Here is an 18,116-nt window from a genome sequence, read left to right on the forward strand (position 1 = left end):
AAAGGCAAAGGAGAAAGGGAAAGATATACCCATTTGAATGCAGAGTTCCAAAGAATAGCAAGGAGAAATAAGAAAGCCTTCCTCAGCTATCAATGCAAAGAAATAGAGGCAAACAATGGGAAAGACTAGAGATCTCTTCAAGAAAATCAGAGATACCAAGGGAACATTTCATGTAACTGCTGCTGCTGCAAAGATGGGCACAATAAAGGACAGAAATTGTATGGACCTAAGAGAAGCAGAAGAGGTTAAGAAGAGGGGGCAAGAATACACAGAAGAACTATACAAAAAATATCTTCATGACCTAGATAACCACGATGGTGTGATCACTGACCTAGAGCCAGACATCCTGGAATGTGAAGTCAAGTGGGCCTTAGGAAGCATCACTATGAACAAAGCTAGTGCAGGTGATGGAATTCCAGTTGAGCTATTTCAAATCCTAAAAGATGATGCTGTGAAAGTGCTGCACTCAATATGCCAGCAAATCTGGAAAACTCAGTAGTGGTCACAGGACTGGAAAAGGTCAGTTTTCATTCCAATCCAAAGAAGGGCAATGCCAAAGAATGCTCAAACTACTGCACAATTGTACTCATCTCACACGCCAGCAAAGTAATTATCAAAATTCTCCAAGCCAGGCTTCAACCGTATGTGAACCATGAAATTCCATGTTGAAGCTGGATTTAGAAAAGGCAGAGGAACCAGAGATCAAATTGCCAACATCCGCTGGATCATCGAAAAAGCAAGAGAGTTCCAGAAAAACACCTACTTCTGCTTTATTGACTACGCTAAAGCCTTTGACTGTGTGGATCACGATAAACTGTGGAAAATTCTTCAAGAGATGGGAATACCAGACCACCTGACCTGCCTCCTGAGAAATCTGTATGCAGGTCAAGAAGCAACAGTTAGAACTGGCCATAGAACTACAAACTGGTTCCAAATTGGGAAAGGAGTAAGTCAAGACTGTATATTGTCACCCTGCTTATTTAACTTATATGCAGAGTACGTCATGCAAAATGCTGGGCTGGAGGAAACACAAGCTGGAATCAAGGTTGCTGGGAGAAATATCAATAACCTGAGATATGCAGATGACACCACCCTCATGGCAGAAAGCGAAGAAGAACTAAAGGGCCTCTTGATGAAAGTGAAAGAGGGGAGTGAAAAAATTGGCTTAAAACTCAGCATTCAGAAAATTAAGATCATGGCTTCTGGTCCCATCAATTCATGACAAATAGAAGGGGAAACAATGGAAACAGTGACAAACTTAATTTTTGGGGGCTCCAGAATCACTGCAGATGGTGACTGCAGCCATGAAATTAAAATATGCTTGCTCCTTGGAAGAAAAGTTATGACCAGCCTAGACAGTGTATTAAAAAGCAGAGACATTACTTTACCAACATTACTTTACCATCTAGTCAAAGCTCTGGTTTTTCCAGTAGTCATGTATGGATGTGAGAGTTGGACTATAAAGAAAGCTGAGTGCAGAAGAATTGATGCTTTTGAACTGTGATGTTGGAGAAGACTCTTAAGAGCCCCTTGGACTGTGAGGAGATCCAACCAGTCCATCCTAAAGGAAATCAGTCCTGAATATTCATTGAAAGGACTGATGCTGAAGCTGAAACTCTAGAACTTTGGCCACCCGATGCAAAGAACCAACTCATTGGAAAAGACCCTGATGCTGGGAAAGATTGAAGGCCGGAGGAGAAGAGGACAACAGAGGATGAGATGGCTGGATGGCATCACTGACTTGATGGACATTAGTTTGAGTAGGCTCTGGGAGTTGATGACAGGGAAGCCTGGTATGCAGCAGTCCATGGGGTCGCAAAAGAGTCAGACACAACTGAGCAACTGAACTGAACTTTCCAAATACAGTGCCTAATAGTGGGTTCCTTGATAACATTTAGGACATAATATAGAATTTCATGAGAGTAGACTTGTGCAAGTATATACACGGAAAAAAATAATTTTTTTTCTTATATTTTCAGATTGTTCTTTGGTTATTATAGAAGTGATACCCTAGTCTTTAAGCTTAAGCTGATTAGAATGATGACTTAATATTTTCAAATGCCTTTGGCATGAATTTCCTCCGTGTGTGTGTGTGTGTGTGTGTGTGTGTTTAGATGGCTCAAAGGTAAATTTCTTTTTTTTTTTTTTTTCTTTTTTTCAAAGGTAAATTTCTAAAGCTATTTGTGAAGCTAATATAGCAATAGATGGCCTCTGGTAGTTTGGTATAGGAATGGGGGTCATCTTGGGTTCCATAGTCATGTCAGACATTTTGCTCTTGCTTCAACTGTGTAGGCACTTTGCTGGGTTCTGAGTGTTTAGATACAGAGAGAACACAGTACTGCCCATGGGGAGTTTTTAGTGTTTCAACCCAAGCCATCCTTTCAGTGTGGGTTGTTCTTGTACAAATAGAACTAGATAAGGAGCAGAGACATCTAACTTAACTATGGGGTGTTAACTAGGGAAGGTTAGGGTTCAGTTCAGTTCAGTCGCTCAGTCATGTCCGACTCTTTGTGACCCCATGAATTGCAGCACGCCAGGCCTCTCTGTCCATAACCAACTCCTGGAGTTCACTCAAACTCATGTCCATCGAGTCAGTGATGCCATCCAGTCATCTCATCCTCTGTTGTCCCCTTCTCCTCCTGCCCCCAATCCCTCCCAGCATCAGAGTCTTTTCCAATGAGTCAACTCTTCGCATGAGGTGGCCAAAGTACTGGAGTTTCAGCTTTAGCATCATTCCTTCCAAAGAACACCCAGGACTGATCTCCTTTAGAATGGACTGGTTGGATCTCTCAAGAGTTAGGGTTAGGGTTCAGCTAAGTTTGTTTTAGAGCTAGTAGGGAAAGGGTGTTGAAGGAGAGGAAAGATGTGAACAGTCATGAAGGAAAATTGTGTGTTCCAGGGACTATGAATAGTTCATGTGGCTAGACATAGTACGTGTGAGGGTCAGGGGATAGAGAAGAGAGAGAGTTGGGGAAAATGGTGGGAAAAGAAGCTCCAAAGGGAAGGCCATGATGAGATCACTGAGGGGAGCAGTGTTGTGATGACTGAAGGGGTTTAAATTTTATCTTGAAGACTTTGGGAGGCATTTAAGGATTTTAAGTAGGGACTTAATATGATTTGACTTTCATTTTAGAAATATTTATTGTGTTAGTGTGGATTGTAGACTGGAGGCTGAAGACAGATTATAGTCAAGGAGGCCAGGGCCCTAACCTAGAAGACATAGGAGAGGAAAAGCGTATATTTTCAAATGGATATGAAAAATGTGTTGTTAACTGTAAAGCACAGTATAGTTAATTCATCTCAATTTTTCCCCAAATTTAAAAATATGATTCTCAGGAAAAAAGATTATATTTAAAATTTTCTGGAGCTAGGGATTTAAAAAAATTCTATGAAAATTCTGGTACTTCCTTCTAATTGACATTTAAAATTGCATAGGTGAAAAAACTACAGGTGATGCTAAGGCAAGCAAATGATCAGTTAGAGAAGACAATGAAAGATAAACAGGAACTGGAAGACTTCATAAAGCAGAGCACTGAAGATTCAAGTCACCAGGTAAATGAGGGTTTTAGAATGTGACCCGTGGGAGACGACTGAGTTGTTTAAATAAGAGAGTTCTGAAAACAAAGTAATATTTTTTCCTTGCCCTGAAGATCTGACAGTTCTGTTATTTTCCTTCAGATAAAAATATCTCAAACTGATCTTTCTCTGGTGTCTGTTTTACAGATTTAAGGAAAATAACTTTTGAAATAACTGATGAGTGAATAATCAGGAGGCTCTGGCTCCCTTTTCCCCTTTGATTTTTATTAGGTTTTTCTGCTGCATAAGAAACCTGCTGACAAGAAAGATACTAGTTATCTTCTTGACTTTTTGAAAAAGTGTAGCATGCCTAGAAAACCCCCCAACCTTATATACAGATACACCAAACATACCTGAACTAATATCTGTATAACCACCAAGATTGATTGATAGAAACCTAGCTGCTGCTGCTGCTGCTGCTAAGTCGCTTCAGTCGTGTCCGACTCTGTGCGACCCCATAGACAGCAGCCTACCAGGCTCCGCTGTCCCTGGGGTTCTCCAGGCAAGAACACTGGAATGGGTTGCCATTTCCTTCTGCAAGAAACCTAGCTAGTACGTCAGAAACCCTCACTTCCCCCCTCCACTTACTATTTTCTCCCCAGAAGTAAGTATAGCCCTAACTTTAACACCGTTTGATCAGTTTTGTCTGTTTTTTTATTTTAACAAGTGCACTATATAGTTTGTATTCTTTTGTGTCTGTCTTTCTCCATTCAACATTGTGACGTTCCTGGTTACAAATGTGTGGCAGTTGTTATTTTCATTGTTGTATAGTTGTACAGTTCATTATAGGGTTATATTATAATTTATCCATCTTAATGTTGATTAGCCTTTGGGTTGTATACAGTTCTGGGATATTATGAATAATTCTACTTTGAAATTTTTGTATAGGACTTTTTGCACATGTTGCTGCTGCTGGGTATATGCCTAGGAGTGGAATGTCTGGGTCAAAATGTTCAAAATGTATGTCAACTTTTGGAGATAATAGTGCCGGAAAGTGGTTGTATGAGTTTATACTCTCCCCAGCAAATTCCTGTGGGTCCACAGTCTTGGCAGACTTTGTTTTGTTTTATTTTAACTATAGCTGTTTTGGTAGGTGTGTAATAGTATTTCATTGTGGCTTAGTTTGCATTTCTGTTACGACCATTGAGGTTATTTAGCATTTTTTGTGCCTATTTGCCATTGGAATATTGTTGTGTGTGTGTGTATGTATGAAATTACTTCTCAAGTCTTATTTTTTTTAATTGGGTTGTCTTTCTCTCTCTTTTTTTTTTTTGCTTGTTCTTCTCTTAGGAATTCTTTACATAATCTTGTTAGAACCTTTGGTGATGTGTCCTGAATGTCTTCTACCTAGTACCTTATGTTTTTGTTATTTTAATGATGTCTTTTGAAGAAGTTTATTAACTTTAATATAGTTAAATTTATTGATCTTTCTCTTTATGATTTAGTGATTTTTATCATGATCCTGGGGTTATGAAGATATTTTCATATATTTTGTAGAAGCTTCATCGTTTATAGCTACCCACATTTATATCCAAAATCCATCTAGAAGTGAGTTTTATGTATAAGCTATAGATAAGGGTAAATTTTTATACATTCTTTTTTTCATTTGCATAGTCCATTCCTGTACCATTTAGTGAAAGATTACCTTTTTATCATTGCTCTGCAAGATCATCTATGTAAGCTATCAAGTGAACATACATGTGTGGGTCAGTTTCAGGACTCTATTTTAATTGATTAATCTGTTCACCTGTTTTTGTGACAGATTCTGTGATAGTCAGTTTTTCACTTTTTTTTAGTTTTTATTTCTCTACTGAGAACTATGTTTTCATTCATTTCAAGAGTATTCACCTTTACTCTAGGCAGCATAGTTACAATCGCTACTTCAAAATCTTTGATAATTCCAATCTAGGTCATCATGGAGTTGGCATATGTTGATTTTCTTTCCTGTTGAGAATTGGCCACATTTTCCTGATTCTTTCTATGTCAAGTACTTTTAGATTGATCTCGGAGACTATGAATGGTTTTTTGTGAGACTGAGTTCTGTTATCCAGATTAGGTTCAGTTCATAAGTTCTGTCTTGCCTAGTGTAGTAGGTAGTTCTAATGTCAGTTCATTTTTGAAAGCCTTTGCCGTGCTTCTCTGGCTGTGTCCCTGTGTGTATATAGCTCAGGGGTGAGTGTGGGACTTGTGCTGGTTCACGCACAGGATGGCATCCTCTTCTAGCTTTCTCTCTCAATACCACTCTACTCTTCAGCTCACAGGGACTGGCCCTGTGGTCAGAAAGACAGTTGTTTATCCTGTGCTGCTGCCTCTCTTGTTGCTTTACAGTTGGAGCCGCTCTCAGAGTCATGCTGGCAAGAAAATAGGAAAAAACCCCAAATAAGCAGTAAACTGCTGTATAAATTGTTTCTTCTCGTCTGCTTTTGTTTAGTTTTTAGAGTCCTCAGGTAGTTGCTTTTTGTATTTTACCCAGAAATTTTTGGGTGTAATCAGGGGAGAGAATGGCCTTGGTGGGCTTAGTCCCTCTTGGACAGTGCCAGAAGTCCATTCTCTCATATTTTTGTTTATTAGACATATCTTTTTCTTCCACCTTCATTCAGGAAGGATACTCTGGCCAGGTGTAGAATTCTGAGTACTTATGTTGTTTTCTTTCAGCACTTTGAAGTTATTATTCCATCGCTTCTGGCTTCCATGTTTCTGATGAGAAGTCAGCTATCAGTCTTATTATTGCTCCTTTGAAGGAAAAATGTCATTTTTTCCCTAGCTCTTTTTAAAAATGTTCTTTTGTCTTTTGTTAACAGTTGTACTCTACTATATACCTCAGTGTATTTTCCTTCATATTTCTGCTGTTTGGAGTTCACAGGGTATCTTGGGTCTCTGAACCAGTGTTCTTACATCATAATTGGAATATTCTCAACCATATGTCTCTTTAAAAATTTGTTTTTATTGATACAGTAAAGTGCATAACTCTCAAGTGTACAATTTGGTGAGCTTTATTTTGTGGACAGTTTTGCCAGGTAATAAATTATCATCTGCATCAAGATATAGACCATTTTTAATACCTTTATGTTCTTTACTAATAAGTAAATACCCCACCTGCTGTACTTAGAGGTGGCCAGTATTCTAGCTTTTAACACTATGTTTTTAGTATTGCTTGTTCTTGGACTTCATGTGAATGGGATCATATGGTGTGTAGCCTTTAGCATCCAGTCTGTTTGGCCATTGTGTCTGTGAGACTTATCCATACTGTTCTGTGTATCAGTGGTTAGGTTTTTTAATGCTGTGTATATTCTGTAACATGATTATAGCATAATTCATTTATCTATTCTACAGTTGAGAGATATTTGGATTGTTTCTGGTTTCTATTGTGAGTGAACACACTTTCTAACATTCTTGTACATGTCTTTTAGTGAACATGTGGACTTATTTCTCTTGAGTATGTGTAGGTGTGAAATTATGGAGTTTTTGCATAGGTTAATTTTAACTCGACCAGTTATTTCCATTGACTGTTACGATCTTCAAATATTTTTTGTATGTTAGACGTTAGCATTGCATCTACATGGCTTCTTTAATCTTCTTTATTTCCCATCATTTTTGTCTTTATTATCATCAGATCACTGATTTTCTCTTCCAGTAGGTCTAATCTAAATTTACTCATTGAATTTTTAATAAGTTGGATAATTGCTTTTTGTAGTTTATTATTTCCATTTGGTTGTTTTTGTTGTTTCCATTAAATCTCTGGTGGGGCTAAATTTCTGAACAGATCAAATACAGCTATTTTAAAGTCTGCTTTTAATAACATATGTGGATTCATTGTAGATCTGTTTATGTTTTGTTTTCTATCATTTCCTTTTGTTTTTTTTTATCATAGTCTTTTCTTGTGCATTCTTACTTGAGTGCTAGACATTATATATGAAAATTGTTGAAATGAAATAATTTTTCTTAGAGGCAGACAACTAGTTGTGGGTCACCAATAATCCAATCATGGATCACCTTAATTTGTTTATAGGAATTGAGATTATATGAAGTTGTGAAGGTTGGATTATTTTAAATTCTTTCCTTATACTCTTGGGTATGTCCCTTTGGGGACCCAATCCAAAGTGCAGGGTGTTACCAGGAATTCCTGTGTAGTGGGTCTTGGACTCTTTTGCCCCTCTTCCTGAGGCTCTGAGACGCTCTGCTCCGTTTTTCAGTGTCGCATCTGTTTCTTTTGGAATTGGCACGTGCTTCTGGAGAAGAGCTGTTGCAGAGGCTGCATCCGGTTCTCCAAGTGTCCTCATTCTGGTCCTCGGCTCTGTGATTATTTTTTGCCTTATTTTTGTCTGGTTTTCTTAATTCTCAGCAGGAAGGTTGGTTCACACTACCTATTTTGCTACTACTGGAGACAGAATTCTGAAACTAATCATTTTTAAAATGTCTAACCAAATTTGTTTTTATTTTACCAGTCTTATATACAAGTCATCAACTTGTACATAAACCCCTCATCGGGAACATTAAACTAATTCAGGGGAGTTTCTCATGTATCTGTTCTCTTAAGTACATCATCTTGGAAGACTGCAGCTAGTTCAGAGAAGATTTGTTTATCCTTTAAACTGTGTGGGTTTTTGTGTGTGTGTGGACAGTTTCAAAATTTTTTTGATTTTTAATTAGCTCTTTTAAGAGTAAAATTTATAACTGGGTCACATGGATTAATATCTGTGTCTAGAGACCATATAATGCGTTGTTCATGTATGGCAGTGGGTGACCCCTGGGGAGTTTTGGTACTGCCATGTGTCATCTGAAAGGCTGAGACGTTTGTACACAGTAGGTCCACACATATTTGTTGAATGATAGATGAGTGGTGTTTTATGAACTACTAAAAAAATCAATTCTGGACATTAAGCAGGAGATGGTAGAATTAGTTTCAGAATAGCCAGATTCCTAATAGCCATATTTTCTGTGTATGATTTTTTTTTTTTCTTTCAAGATCTCTGCACTTGTCCTAAGAGCCCAAGCATCGGAAATATTACTTGAAGAGTTACAGCAGGGGTTTTCCCAGGCAAAGAGGGATGTTCAGGAACAGATGGTAAGTTAACAGTTAAATTAACATTAACTATGGTAAATATTTTGGGTAAACTCTAAGAGATCATGGAGGACAGAGGAGCCTGGCATGCTGCAATCCATGGGGTCTCAAAGAGTAGGACATGACTTAGGTGACTTAACAACAACACGTTAAATGCATTTTATCTTGAAATAATCTTTGATATGACTTTATCTTCCTGGCCAAAGTGGTTCCTGTTATGTTTTTCAGAGCCTACAGAACATTAGTAATGAACAAGATTATGTAAAGAGATTATTCTTTTTTTAAATTTACCTCTTGATTTAAAAAAATGATCACGTTTAACTTACTTTTCTTTGATTTGAGAAATCTAAACAAAATAAACTATGGACCAGCATTTAATTTTCAGTTATAAATACAAGTTAAATGTTAACCTCTAAAAGCCCTAGGAGAGGTACAGCTTTTGAGCAGCTACTGCACTTTTCCTGGACAGCTGACTTATTAAAAAAAAGAAAAAAGCCTCAGTAATTTCATAGGCATTATGATTTGATAAAAGTGCATCATAATTGCTACAGTAATGGATAACTTCCAGAAGGCTGTCAGTTTTGAGAGGAATAGGAACAGATAGCTTCCCAAACAAGAACTGCCTGGAACCCCTGCAGAATTGTTCTCCAGCTTTGGGCCTCCTCCTCCCCAGGCAGGCTCCATTTGCCTTTCCTTCCATTTTCTCAGAGTTGGAGCCCTGCATCTGACGGCCCTTTGTAAATTACACCAGTGTTGGTCCTGCTGGAGTGATCCTGCAGAGTTGCCTCTTGTCCATCTCCTCCAGGGATGACAGGAAAACACACAGACCCTAGGTTGTATGGTAATTGTTTGTTTTTGAGGGGCATTGGGTCAGTATATGAATGGCCTTGAGCTGACCCCTGAATAGCAGCCCTGGTCTTTTGAGGAACATCTCATTCTCAACATTGACTGGAGAGTTTCATGTCTTTTCATTAATTAGACTATGAAATAATAATCTGACCTCAAAAACAGTTAAATGCTGGCAAAGTTTCATTATTCAGTTTCTCCTCTTCAGAGAAGAGTAGCTATGGTAATGGTTGGTTGGAATCTTGATATCTCCCACTGTTTTGAAAATTTTCAAACTGAGAGATGTTTATGTTTATGGAATGAACACTCATAAGATCTTCACTTAGGCTTACCAGTTAATATTTTGCCACATTTTATGTGCTTGCAGTTGTTACTCAGTCTCTTTCATATATATGTATGTTATATAATGTACATGTGTATTTGTTTTTTTTTTCTGAGCCATTTGAAAGTAAGTTGTAGACATCATGACACTCCTAAATGTTTCAGTATGTGTCTCCAAAGAACAAAGAAGTTGTTCTACATAATCACAATACTGTTATTATGTGCTTAAAATGTAACCATTGTTCCCCAAAGCCCTTGATTGTTTTAGTGCTCCTTTTACTTTTTGATCAAGGAACCAGTCAAAGATCACATATTGTTACTTTGTTGTCATGTCACTTTATTCTCTTTTAATCTAGAATAGTCACCCACTTCTTTTTTTTCCTTTGGCATTTACAACATTAACATTGTTAATAAGAGTCCAGACCATTTGCCTTGTAGAGTGTATTTGTCTGATTATTTCCACATGGTCAGACAGTTTGGAAAGCATACTACATGGATGAAATGATTCAGTGGAAAGTTCATAACAAGAGGCATGCTATGATGGGTGGTTCCGTTGTTGGTGACATTAAGTTCCATCACTTGGTTAAGATGGGGACACAATAGTTTTAGAGTGATTACATTAATATTGCTACCAACAGCAAACCTATTAAGTGAAGTTCAGCATTTCTTTGTTGGCCCTCCATATCCATTGGGTCCGCATACATGGATGCAGAGGGCTGGCTGTGAGTTGAGTATCTCACATTTGGTATGGGAGCATGTCTTGGAATCAATACTCTGTGGATACCAGAGAACAACTGTAGTTCTTTTTACCCTTAGAATGTATCCCAGGTGAGGATTTACAGTCTGGGTGTTGTGTTTAAAAATTACTTGAATTGGTTTTTCTTTCTATGGTTGTGTTATCAGTTTGAATACAGTTCAGTTTAGCCGCTCAGTCGTGTCCGACTCTTTGCAATCCCATGAACTGCAGCACGCCAGGCCTCCCTGTCCATTACCAGTTCCCGGAGTCCACCCAAACCCATGTCCATTGAGTTGGTGATGCCATCCAGCCATCTCATCCTCTGTTGTCCCCTTCTCCTCCTGCTCTCAATCTTTCCCAGCGTCTTTTCAAATGAGTCAGCTCTTCGCATCAGGTGGCCAAAGTATTGGAGTTTCAGCTTCAACATCAGTCCTTCCGATGAACACCCAGGACTGATTTCCTTTAGGATGGACTGGTTGGATGTCCTTGCAGTCCAAGGGACTCTCAAGAGTCTTCTCCAACATCACAGTTCAAAAGCATCACTTCTTCGGTGCTCAGCTTTCTTTATAGTCCAACTCTCACATCCATACATGACCACTGGAAAAACCATAGCCTTGGCTAGACAGACCTTTGTTGACAAACTAATGTCTCTGCTTTTGAATATGCTGTCTAGGTTGGTCATAACTTTTCTTCCAAGGAGTAAGTGTCTTTTAATTTCATGGCTGCAGTCACCATCTGCAGTGATTTTGGAGCCCAGGAAAATAAAGTCAGCCACTGTTTCCACTGTTTCCCCATCTATTTCCCATGAAGTGATGGGACTGGATGCCATGATCTTCGTTTTCTGAATGTTGAGCTTTAAGCCAATTTTTTCACTCTCCTTTTTCACTTTCATCAAGAGGCTCTTTAGTTCCTCTTCACTTTCTGCCATAAGGGTGGTGTCATCTGCATATCTGAGGTTATTGATATTTCTCCCGGCAATCTTGATTCCAGCTTGTGCTTCTTCCAGCCCAGCGTTTCTCATGATGTACTCTGCATAGAAATTAAATAAGCAGGGTGACAATACACTGCCTTGACATACTCCTTTTCCTATTTGGAACCAGTCTATTGAATACAAACAGAAGCAAATGGAGCTGTGTATTACATTTTTTATTTTCTTCTTTTTTGATTTACTCTTTTGTTTTCTGAACAAGCAACATGGTTCATAAATCAGAACCATAAGCATATGTAACCACTTAGAAATTCCACTGCCATTCCCTCATCCTTGCACTCAGTTCCCACCCACTCCTATACATGATATTTTACAAGTATTCTTGGTTTATCTTTCTGTTTTCCTCGTTACAGTAATAAACAAATATAAACATATTCTCTTTCCCCTTCTTTCATATCCAAAAGGTAGTAGAGTGCTAATATTTTGTTGGGTTGAAATTAAGCATAAGGCAGCATTCTGGTCTGAAATAAATAAGAGCTGGTAGAATTAACCAAAACTTTTACATGACCTTGCCTTCCTACCAGCAGCCTGGTTGTCCTTCAGATGCAGTGGTCACCTTTTGTGGGAAATCTTCTTGAATCCTCTCTGCTAATTAGATGCCCTTTGTCCCTTTATCAGTGCAATACCCTTGTCTGTTACAGCACCTGTAGTATGGTTGGGTGATTCTGGGCTTACTTGTCTTCCCTCCACTGCACCATGAACTTCTCTAGGGCAGTCTGTTGGTTATCCCTGTTTCCCATAGGCAGTAAAACGCTTGGTTAGAATAGTAGCCACTAAACAAATGTTGAAGGTAGAGTAATCTTGTTAAGTGTATGTTTTAAGTTCAATGGTTAGTATTAAAAATTATCAGAAATACTTTTACAGAATTGTATCTGCAGTTGTATCTGCAATTGTATGTCATACTCAAATTAGCTGACTGACTTTTATATTGATATAAATTCACAGGAAATACCTAAAATTGTTTTATACATCAGCCAGCAGAAAAAGTAAGAACACGTTCCATTTAAGAATGAGCTCCTCAAATGCCCTGTATTTCGTAATATTTGGGGTCCTTGGGCCACTCACTGTGGTCCTGAGCTTGAATATATATGTGTGTAATGAAAGATGAAGTCACTGCTTTCTGTTTCCCCTACTTCCTGTGGGATGCCATGCTGTGAGGATAGGAGTTGTCTTGGAATATGCACTGTGTTTGATACAAGTCTCAATTATGTAAACCTCTTCCATTGAGCTAGAGATGCTGGTCCTAGGGATGTGGGGGAAGAAATTCATTACCTTCAAGCCTTTGGTAGAAACAGTGGAGAATGAGCTCAGGTACTTGCTTCATTTCCTATCCCCTTGAATATATGTAATGGCTGTAAGTCAGTAAATCTCTGATGTGCTTTCTGTGAGTCTTACAGAGCTTTGTCATGTAGCCTCCATCCTCAGCCCTTATTTCGTTTGACCTTTGTTTTTCGCTGGTGCAGTTATCAGCAGACAGGATTTACCTTTCTGGCTGTGATTAGTGTCTGTTTCTATTTTAGGCAGTGCTGATGCAGTCACGGGAACAGGTTTCAGAAGAACTGGTGAGGTTACAGAAGGATAATGACAGTCTTCAGGGAAAGCATAGCCTGCATGTGTCATTACAACAAGCAGAAGACTTCATTCTCCCAGACACTATGGAGGTAACTTGTTTTCTATATGATCAAAAATGTAAACAAGTACATTTTCTGAAATGTCTATAAATTCTTCCTTTTAAAAAAGTATACAAATAAATGCTAGAGAGGGTGTGGAGAAAAGGAGACCCATCTGCACTGTTGGTGGGAATGTAAGTTGGTTCAGCCACGGTGGAGAACAGTATGCAGGTTCCTCAGAAAACTAAAAATTGAGTTTTCATATGATCCAGCAATTCCACTCCTGGGCATATATTTGGACAAAACTGTGATTTTAAAAAGATACATGCACCCCTATGTTCATAACAATGCTATTCACAATAGCCAAGACGTGGGAACTACCCAAATGTCCACCTACAGATGAATGGATAAAGACGATGTGGTACATAATATACAATGGAAAATAGTCAGCCATAAAAAAGAACAAAATAATGCCATTTGCAGCCACATGGATGCAACTGGAAATGTGGCCAAAAATAAAATAAAAAAAAAACCAGACTTTACTGAGATATAATTCACTTACCAAATAATTTACCCATTAAAAGTGTACAATTCAATGTTTTAAAATATATTCTCAGATGTGTGGCTGTCACCACAGCCATTTTTAGTACATATTCATAACCTCGAAGAGAATCCCCTTACCTTTTATTCAACCCTTCCTCCCCAAGCCTTAAGCAACAACTGATCTACTTTCTGTCTATAGATTGTCCTTTCTTTCATATGAATGGAATCATGTAATTTGTGGTCTTTTGTGTCTGGCTTCTTTCATATATCTTTTTGTTTTCAAGATTCATTAATGTCATATAACATGTTATCAGGATTTCATTCATTTTTATGACCAAATAATACTCTACTGTATGGCTGTTTTGTTTATCCCTTTGTCTACTAATGGACATTTGGGTTGTTTCCACTTTGGACTATGACTATGTTGCCATAAACATTCATGTATAGGTTTTGGTGTGGACATACGTTTTCATTTCTCTTGGGTTTAAACCTAGGAGTGGATTTGCTGGGTAATTTCTCCACATTCTCACTAACAATCATTGTTATCTTATTTTGTGATTATCGCCATCCTGGAGGGTGTGAAATGGTGTCTCATTGTAGTTTTGATTTCCATTTCCCTAAGGTTAATTTGCATTTCCCTAATGGTTATTGAGCATCTTCTCATATGTTTATTGGACATTTTTATATCTTCCTTGGAGAAATACCTGTTTTAAGATCCTTTGCTTATTCTAAAATTGGGTTGTTTGCTTTTTATTTTTTTGAGTTATAAGAAGTCTTTATAAATTCTAGATATAAGTACCTTATCAGGTAAATAAATGAGTTACAAGTGTTTTCTCCCATTTTGTGGATTGTCTTTCATTTTCTTGATGGTGTCCTTTGAAACATAAAAGTTTTTAATTTTGATAAAGTCCAGTTTATCTCTCCTTTTCTTCTGTTGGCTTATGCTTTCAATGCTGTATCTAAAAATCCTTTGCCAAATTGAAGGTCTCTCGTATTCTTGCAGGATAATTGAGAATGCACCAGAAATGAAATATTTGAAGGGGGTCTCCATGCTGGCTCCTTGTAATGTTAGGTTTTCTATATAGTAATTAGGATACAGCACACTCCTCCTGTCTTCTGGTAACTTTTATAACACTTGATCACTTCCATTCTTTTGTGGTTGGGTGAATCAGGGCTGCGAAGCCTGAAGTTTCTTGAGACGTTCATAACTATCTCAACTTTTTCCAGCCTTTATATTCATGTTTAAAAATCTTTCAATATATGAAAAATATCATCTTGGGCTAAACCCAAGTAAACATAAATCAAATAGGCAAAGATGAGATTTCATAAAGCAACTCTCAAAATAGAAAAATATTTCTTGTAAAATCTTTTGGTCTTTTTTTTTTTTTTTTTTTTTTTTTAAGAAATTTATAATTGTTAAATTTTAAAAAGTCAGACATTACAGATATTTATAGCTTTGTAAGTAACAATGTTTCCTAATCCTGCCCTACAGATTCATCCCCTATTGTTTGGACCTCATTCTGTTTTCCTGTATAGATGTTAACATGACTTATATTTTGTTCTTATTTACACAGGCTCCATTGCCTGCCCTTCCTTTTAGCTCCTTGCTGTCTCCCTCTCCTTTTCCTGCCCTCCCCCAACCTGTGGTCTCAGCTCAGGTTACTGACACTCTGAAGAGCTTTCTGTCCTTTCTGAACTGGTGACTAATATCATCAGGGAGAAAGTTTTGGGGACCTGTCTACTTTTGCTGTCAGTATTCCACTTTCTTTGTCAAACTTTTCTCTTGGCAGGAAAGATTCCTCTCTTCCATGTTCTATAGACACTTTTAATACCTAGATTTTTAAGAAATGCCAAGAATCCTTGAAGGTATAACCAGTCTAGCCTGTAAAGCTTGATTCTTTAATAAATCTTAATGAAATGTTTCTTGATACGGATTTTCAATTACTTTTTTCCCTGCTGTTCTTTTATTTTATTATTTATATATTTATATATATATATTTATATTATTTATTTTATTTTATTATTTATTATTTTATTATTTATATACATTTTGTAGTTATCTAAGAAGCCCAGTTTTTACTGTAGGGTTGCTTTAGGATATAATTGGGAGGGTTTTTAGAAGAAGACAACTACAATTTAGGGAAAAAGTAAAATAAGACTTAAACTGAATTTATTACAGAAAAACAGCTGATCACCTTCGAAAGCCTCTCATTGCATATTTGCCTCAGACCTAACAGTACTTTGCCTTTGTGGTAGATGTTCAACAAGTGTTTATTTGAATGAATAAATAAATAAGTATATTTTGTCATTTTGGAGTTCACACTTGTTACTGAGTTTCAGTCTTTTTGGTCCTCATTCACTAACTCCTCTCAAATTTAAAGCAGATAATAGTGGAAGTGTCTAAGCTATTCATAGTGAACCCCACATTGTAAATCATCCAACATTTTAATTTTTCCATTTATAAAACAGTTTTGAGGGAAAAATATGTAGTTCACAATATACATTTTTTGCTTGGCAATGTTATCTTATTTCTATAACATACTGAATATTAACATGGCATGACACCTGCCTCTTGAAGCCCATAATGGGTTGGGTTCAAAGTCCTAAGTTTTGAACTGTCTAAAATAATATCTGAAGTTCTGGTTGCAGAAAAGCTTTAGCTTTTTTTGTTTATTTTCTTTCACCCTTAAAAACCCAATAACTGTTTGTTTCTTGGATCCAGGCACTCCGGGAGTTGGTATTAAAATACCGTGAGAATATCGTTAATGTGCGGACAGCAGCGGATCACATGGAAGAAAAGCTGAAGGCTGAAATACTTTTCCTGAAAGAGCAGATTCAAGCAGAACAGTGTTTAAAAGAAAACCTTGAAGAAACTCTGCAGCTAGAAATAGAAAACTGCAAAGAAGAAATAGGTGAAGATAAAAATGATGTAGTTTAGAATTGGAGGCACTAAATAGAACTTTTCTCTGGTTATAAGAAGTAGTACATAGTCTTGGAATGTAGAAAACAAAAAGTATAGGGAGGAACTAAGTAAGGACTCAGTCCCTTTTCCCACATGTTCTGATATAGCTCCTGATAAGGAGTTTAAAAAAAAAACAACGCAAACTCATCTTTTTAGGAGCTCTGGTGGCCTCTCTGGCAGTTACTAAATAGACAGGGAACTCAGGACTTGAATCAGACACTGGAGCTTGTGAGAAGATAGGTGGCAGTTCCTTCAGAACTTAGAAGTGTTAACAGACTTCTGCCAGGGTTACCCCGCCCCACCCCACCACATCGTGAAGTGTCGGTATTTGAGGCAGAGATAGTTTATGCCATGGTGTTCATTTGTGTGCGCTCTGACTTTGACATGAGCTTGAATGTTATGCTGATTGGTTGGGGATAACTGTGAGAAGAGGATGTTGGTCCCCCACCACCACCCTACTCACTGTGTTCAGTACATTTGACTCCTTTTGTTGTGAGATTGAGCTGTGGTACAAAAGGGCATTTTAAGATTTAAATGCAAAATAATCAGTAAATGCTAACATGTCTCCTTTTTTCCTCCTAGCTTCCATCTCTAGCCTAAAAGCTGAATTAGAAAGAATAAAAGTAGAAAAAGGACAGGTGAGTTTTACAAGTTTCAAATTGATTCTGTCAGCAGCTAGTAGGTATTTATTGAGTCCTACTGTGCTAGACTCAAGGAATAAAGTATTTAGAACATAGTCCCTGCCTTCAAGGAACACCCAGGAAAGGTATAGTAGAATATGATGGAATATAGTGGCTGATGACAGCAGAGACCATTTGGTGAGAGCCTGCTCTGTGTTGGCAGGAGGAGATACAGGGAAGACTGAGATGTGACTTAGTCTGAAGCTTCCACTGTGGTGGGAAGACAGGCAAGGCATGGTCTTTTCTTTAAAGGATATTTATTTGGCTGGTTTAAGTGACTGTGCTGGGTCTTAGTTGTGGCATGTGAGATCTAATTCTCTGAACAGGGATCGATCCTTGGCCCCCCTGTATTGGGAGCATGGAGTCTTAGCTACTGGACCACCCAAGGCATGGTCTAGACATGATACATACTTAAAGCTACCATGGAAATATATATGAAGTCTGTTACAAACAGGAGGTGATGTTTTCTACCTGCCTTAGTCTCCGTCTCTTAGACACCATGAACACCTTTTGGTAAATGACCCCATTCAGCTCATTGGCCTCATAATTCCTTGAGTCAGTGACCTTTACCTCCACCCAGCCCTTCCTTCCCACACTCCTGCCTGCACCTTGCCCCACTTCTGACGTCTCACTTCAGGCTCATATCTCCTGACCCCAGTCTACCATCTTTCTAGCCTTTTATCCTATAGGTTTATCTGTCTGAGAACCTCATTCAGACATTCAGTTCCTTGAACTTTTCCTTTTCTTCTGGTTTTAGCAGCTTCCTCATGACTTTGCTTTCTTTGCTTCTAA

General features: G+C 37.9%; 1 protein-coding gene across 6 annotated transcripts in view; it reads left to right on the forward strand.

Moving 5' to 3' along the window:
* Positions 1–18,116, forward strand: part of RABEP1 (rabaptin, RAB GTPase binding effector protein 1) — a 98,804-nt gene that overhangs the window by 74,068 nt on the left and 6,620 nt on the right. For all 6 annotated transcript variants that reach the window (XM_055576802.1, XM_055576799.1, XM_055576800.1 and 3 more), the window contains 5 exons: positions 3,436–3,552; positions 8,543–8,641; positions 13,050–13,190; positions 16,405–16,594; positions 17,227–17,282. In XM_055576802.1, coding sequence (XP_055432777.1) covers positions 3,436–3,552; positions 8,543–8,641; positions 13,050–13,190; positions 16,405–16,594; positions 17,227–17,282 — 603 coding nt within the window. The remainder of the gene's footprint in view (positions 1–3,435; positions 3,553–8,542; positions 8,642–13,049; positions 13,191–16,404; positions 16,595–17,226; positions 17,283–18,116) is intronic.

The sequence above is a fragment of the Bubalus kerabau genome, chromosome 4, assembly GCF_029407905.1.
Source record: "Bubalus kerabau isolate K-KA32 ecotype Philippines breed swamp buffalo chromosome 4, PCC_UOA_SB_1v2, whole genome shotgun sequence".
NCBI lineage: Eukaryota > Metazoa > Chordata > Mammalia > Artiodactyla > Bovidae > Bubalus > Bubalus kerabau.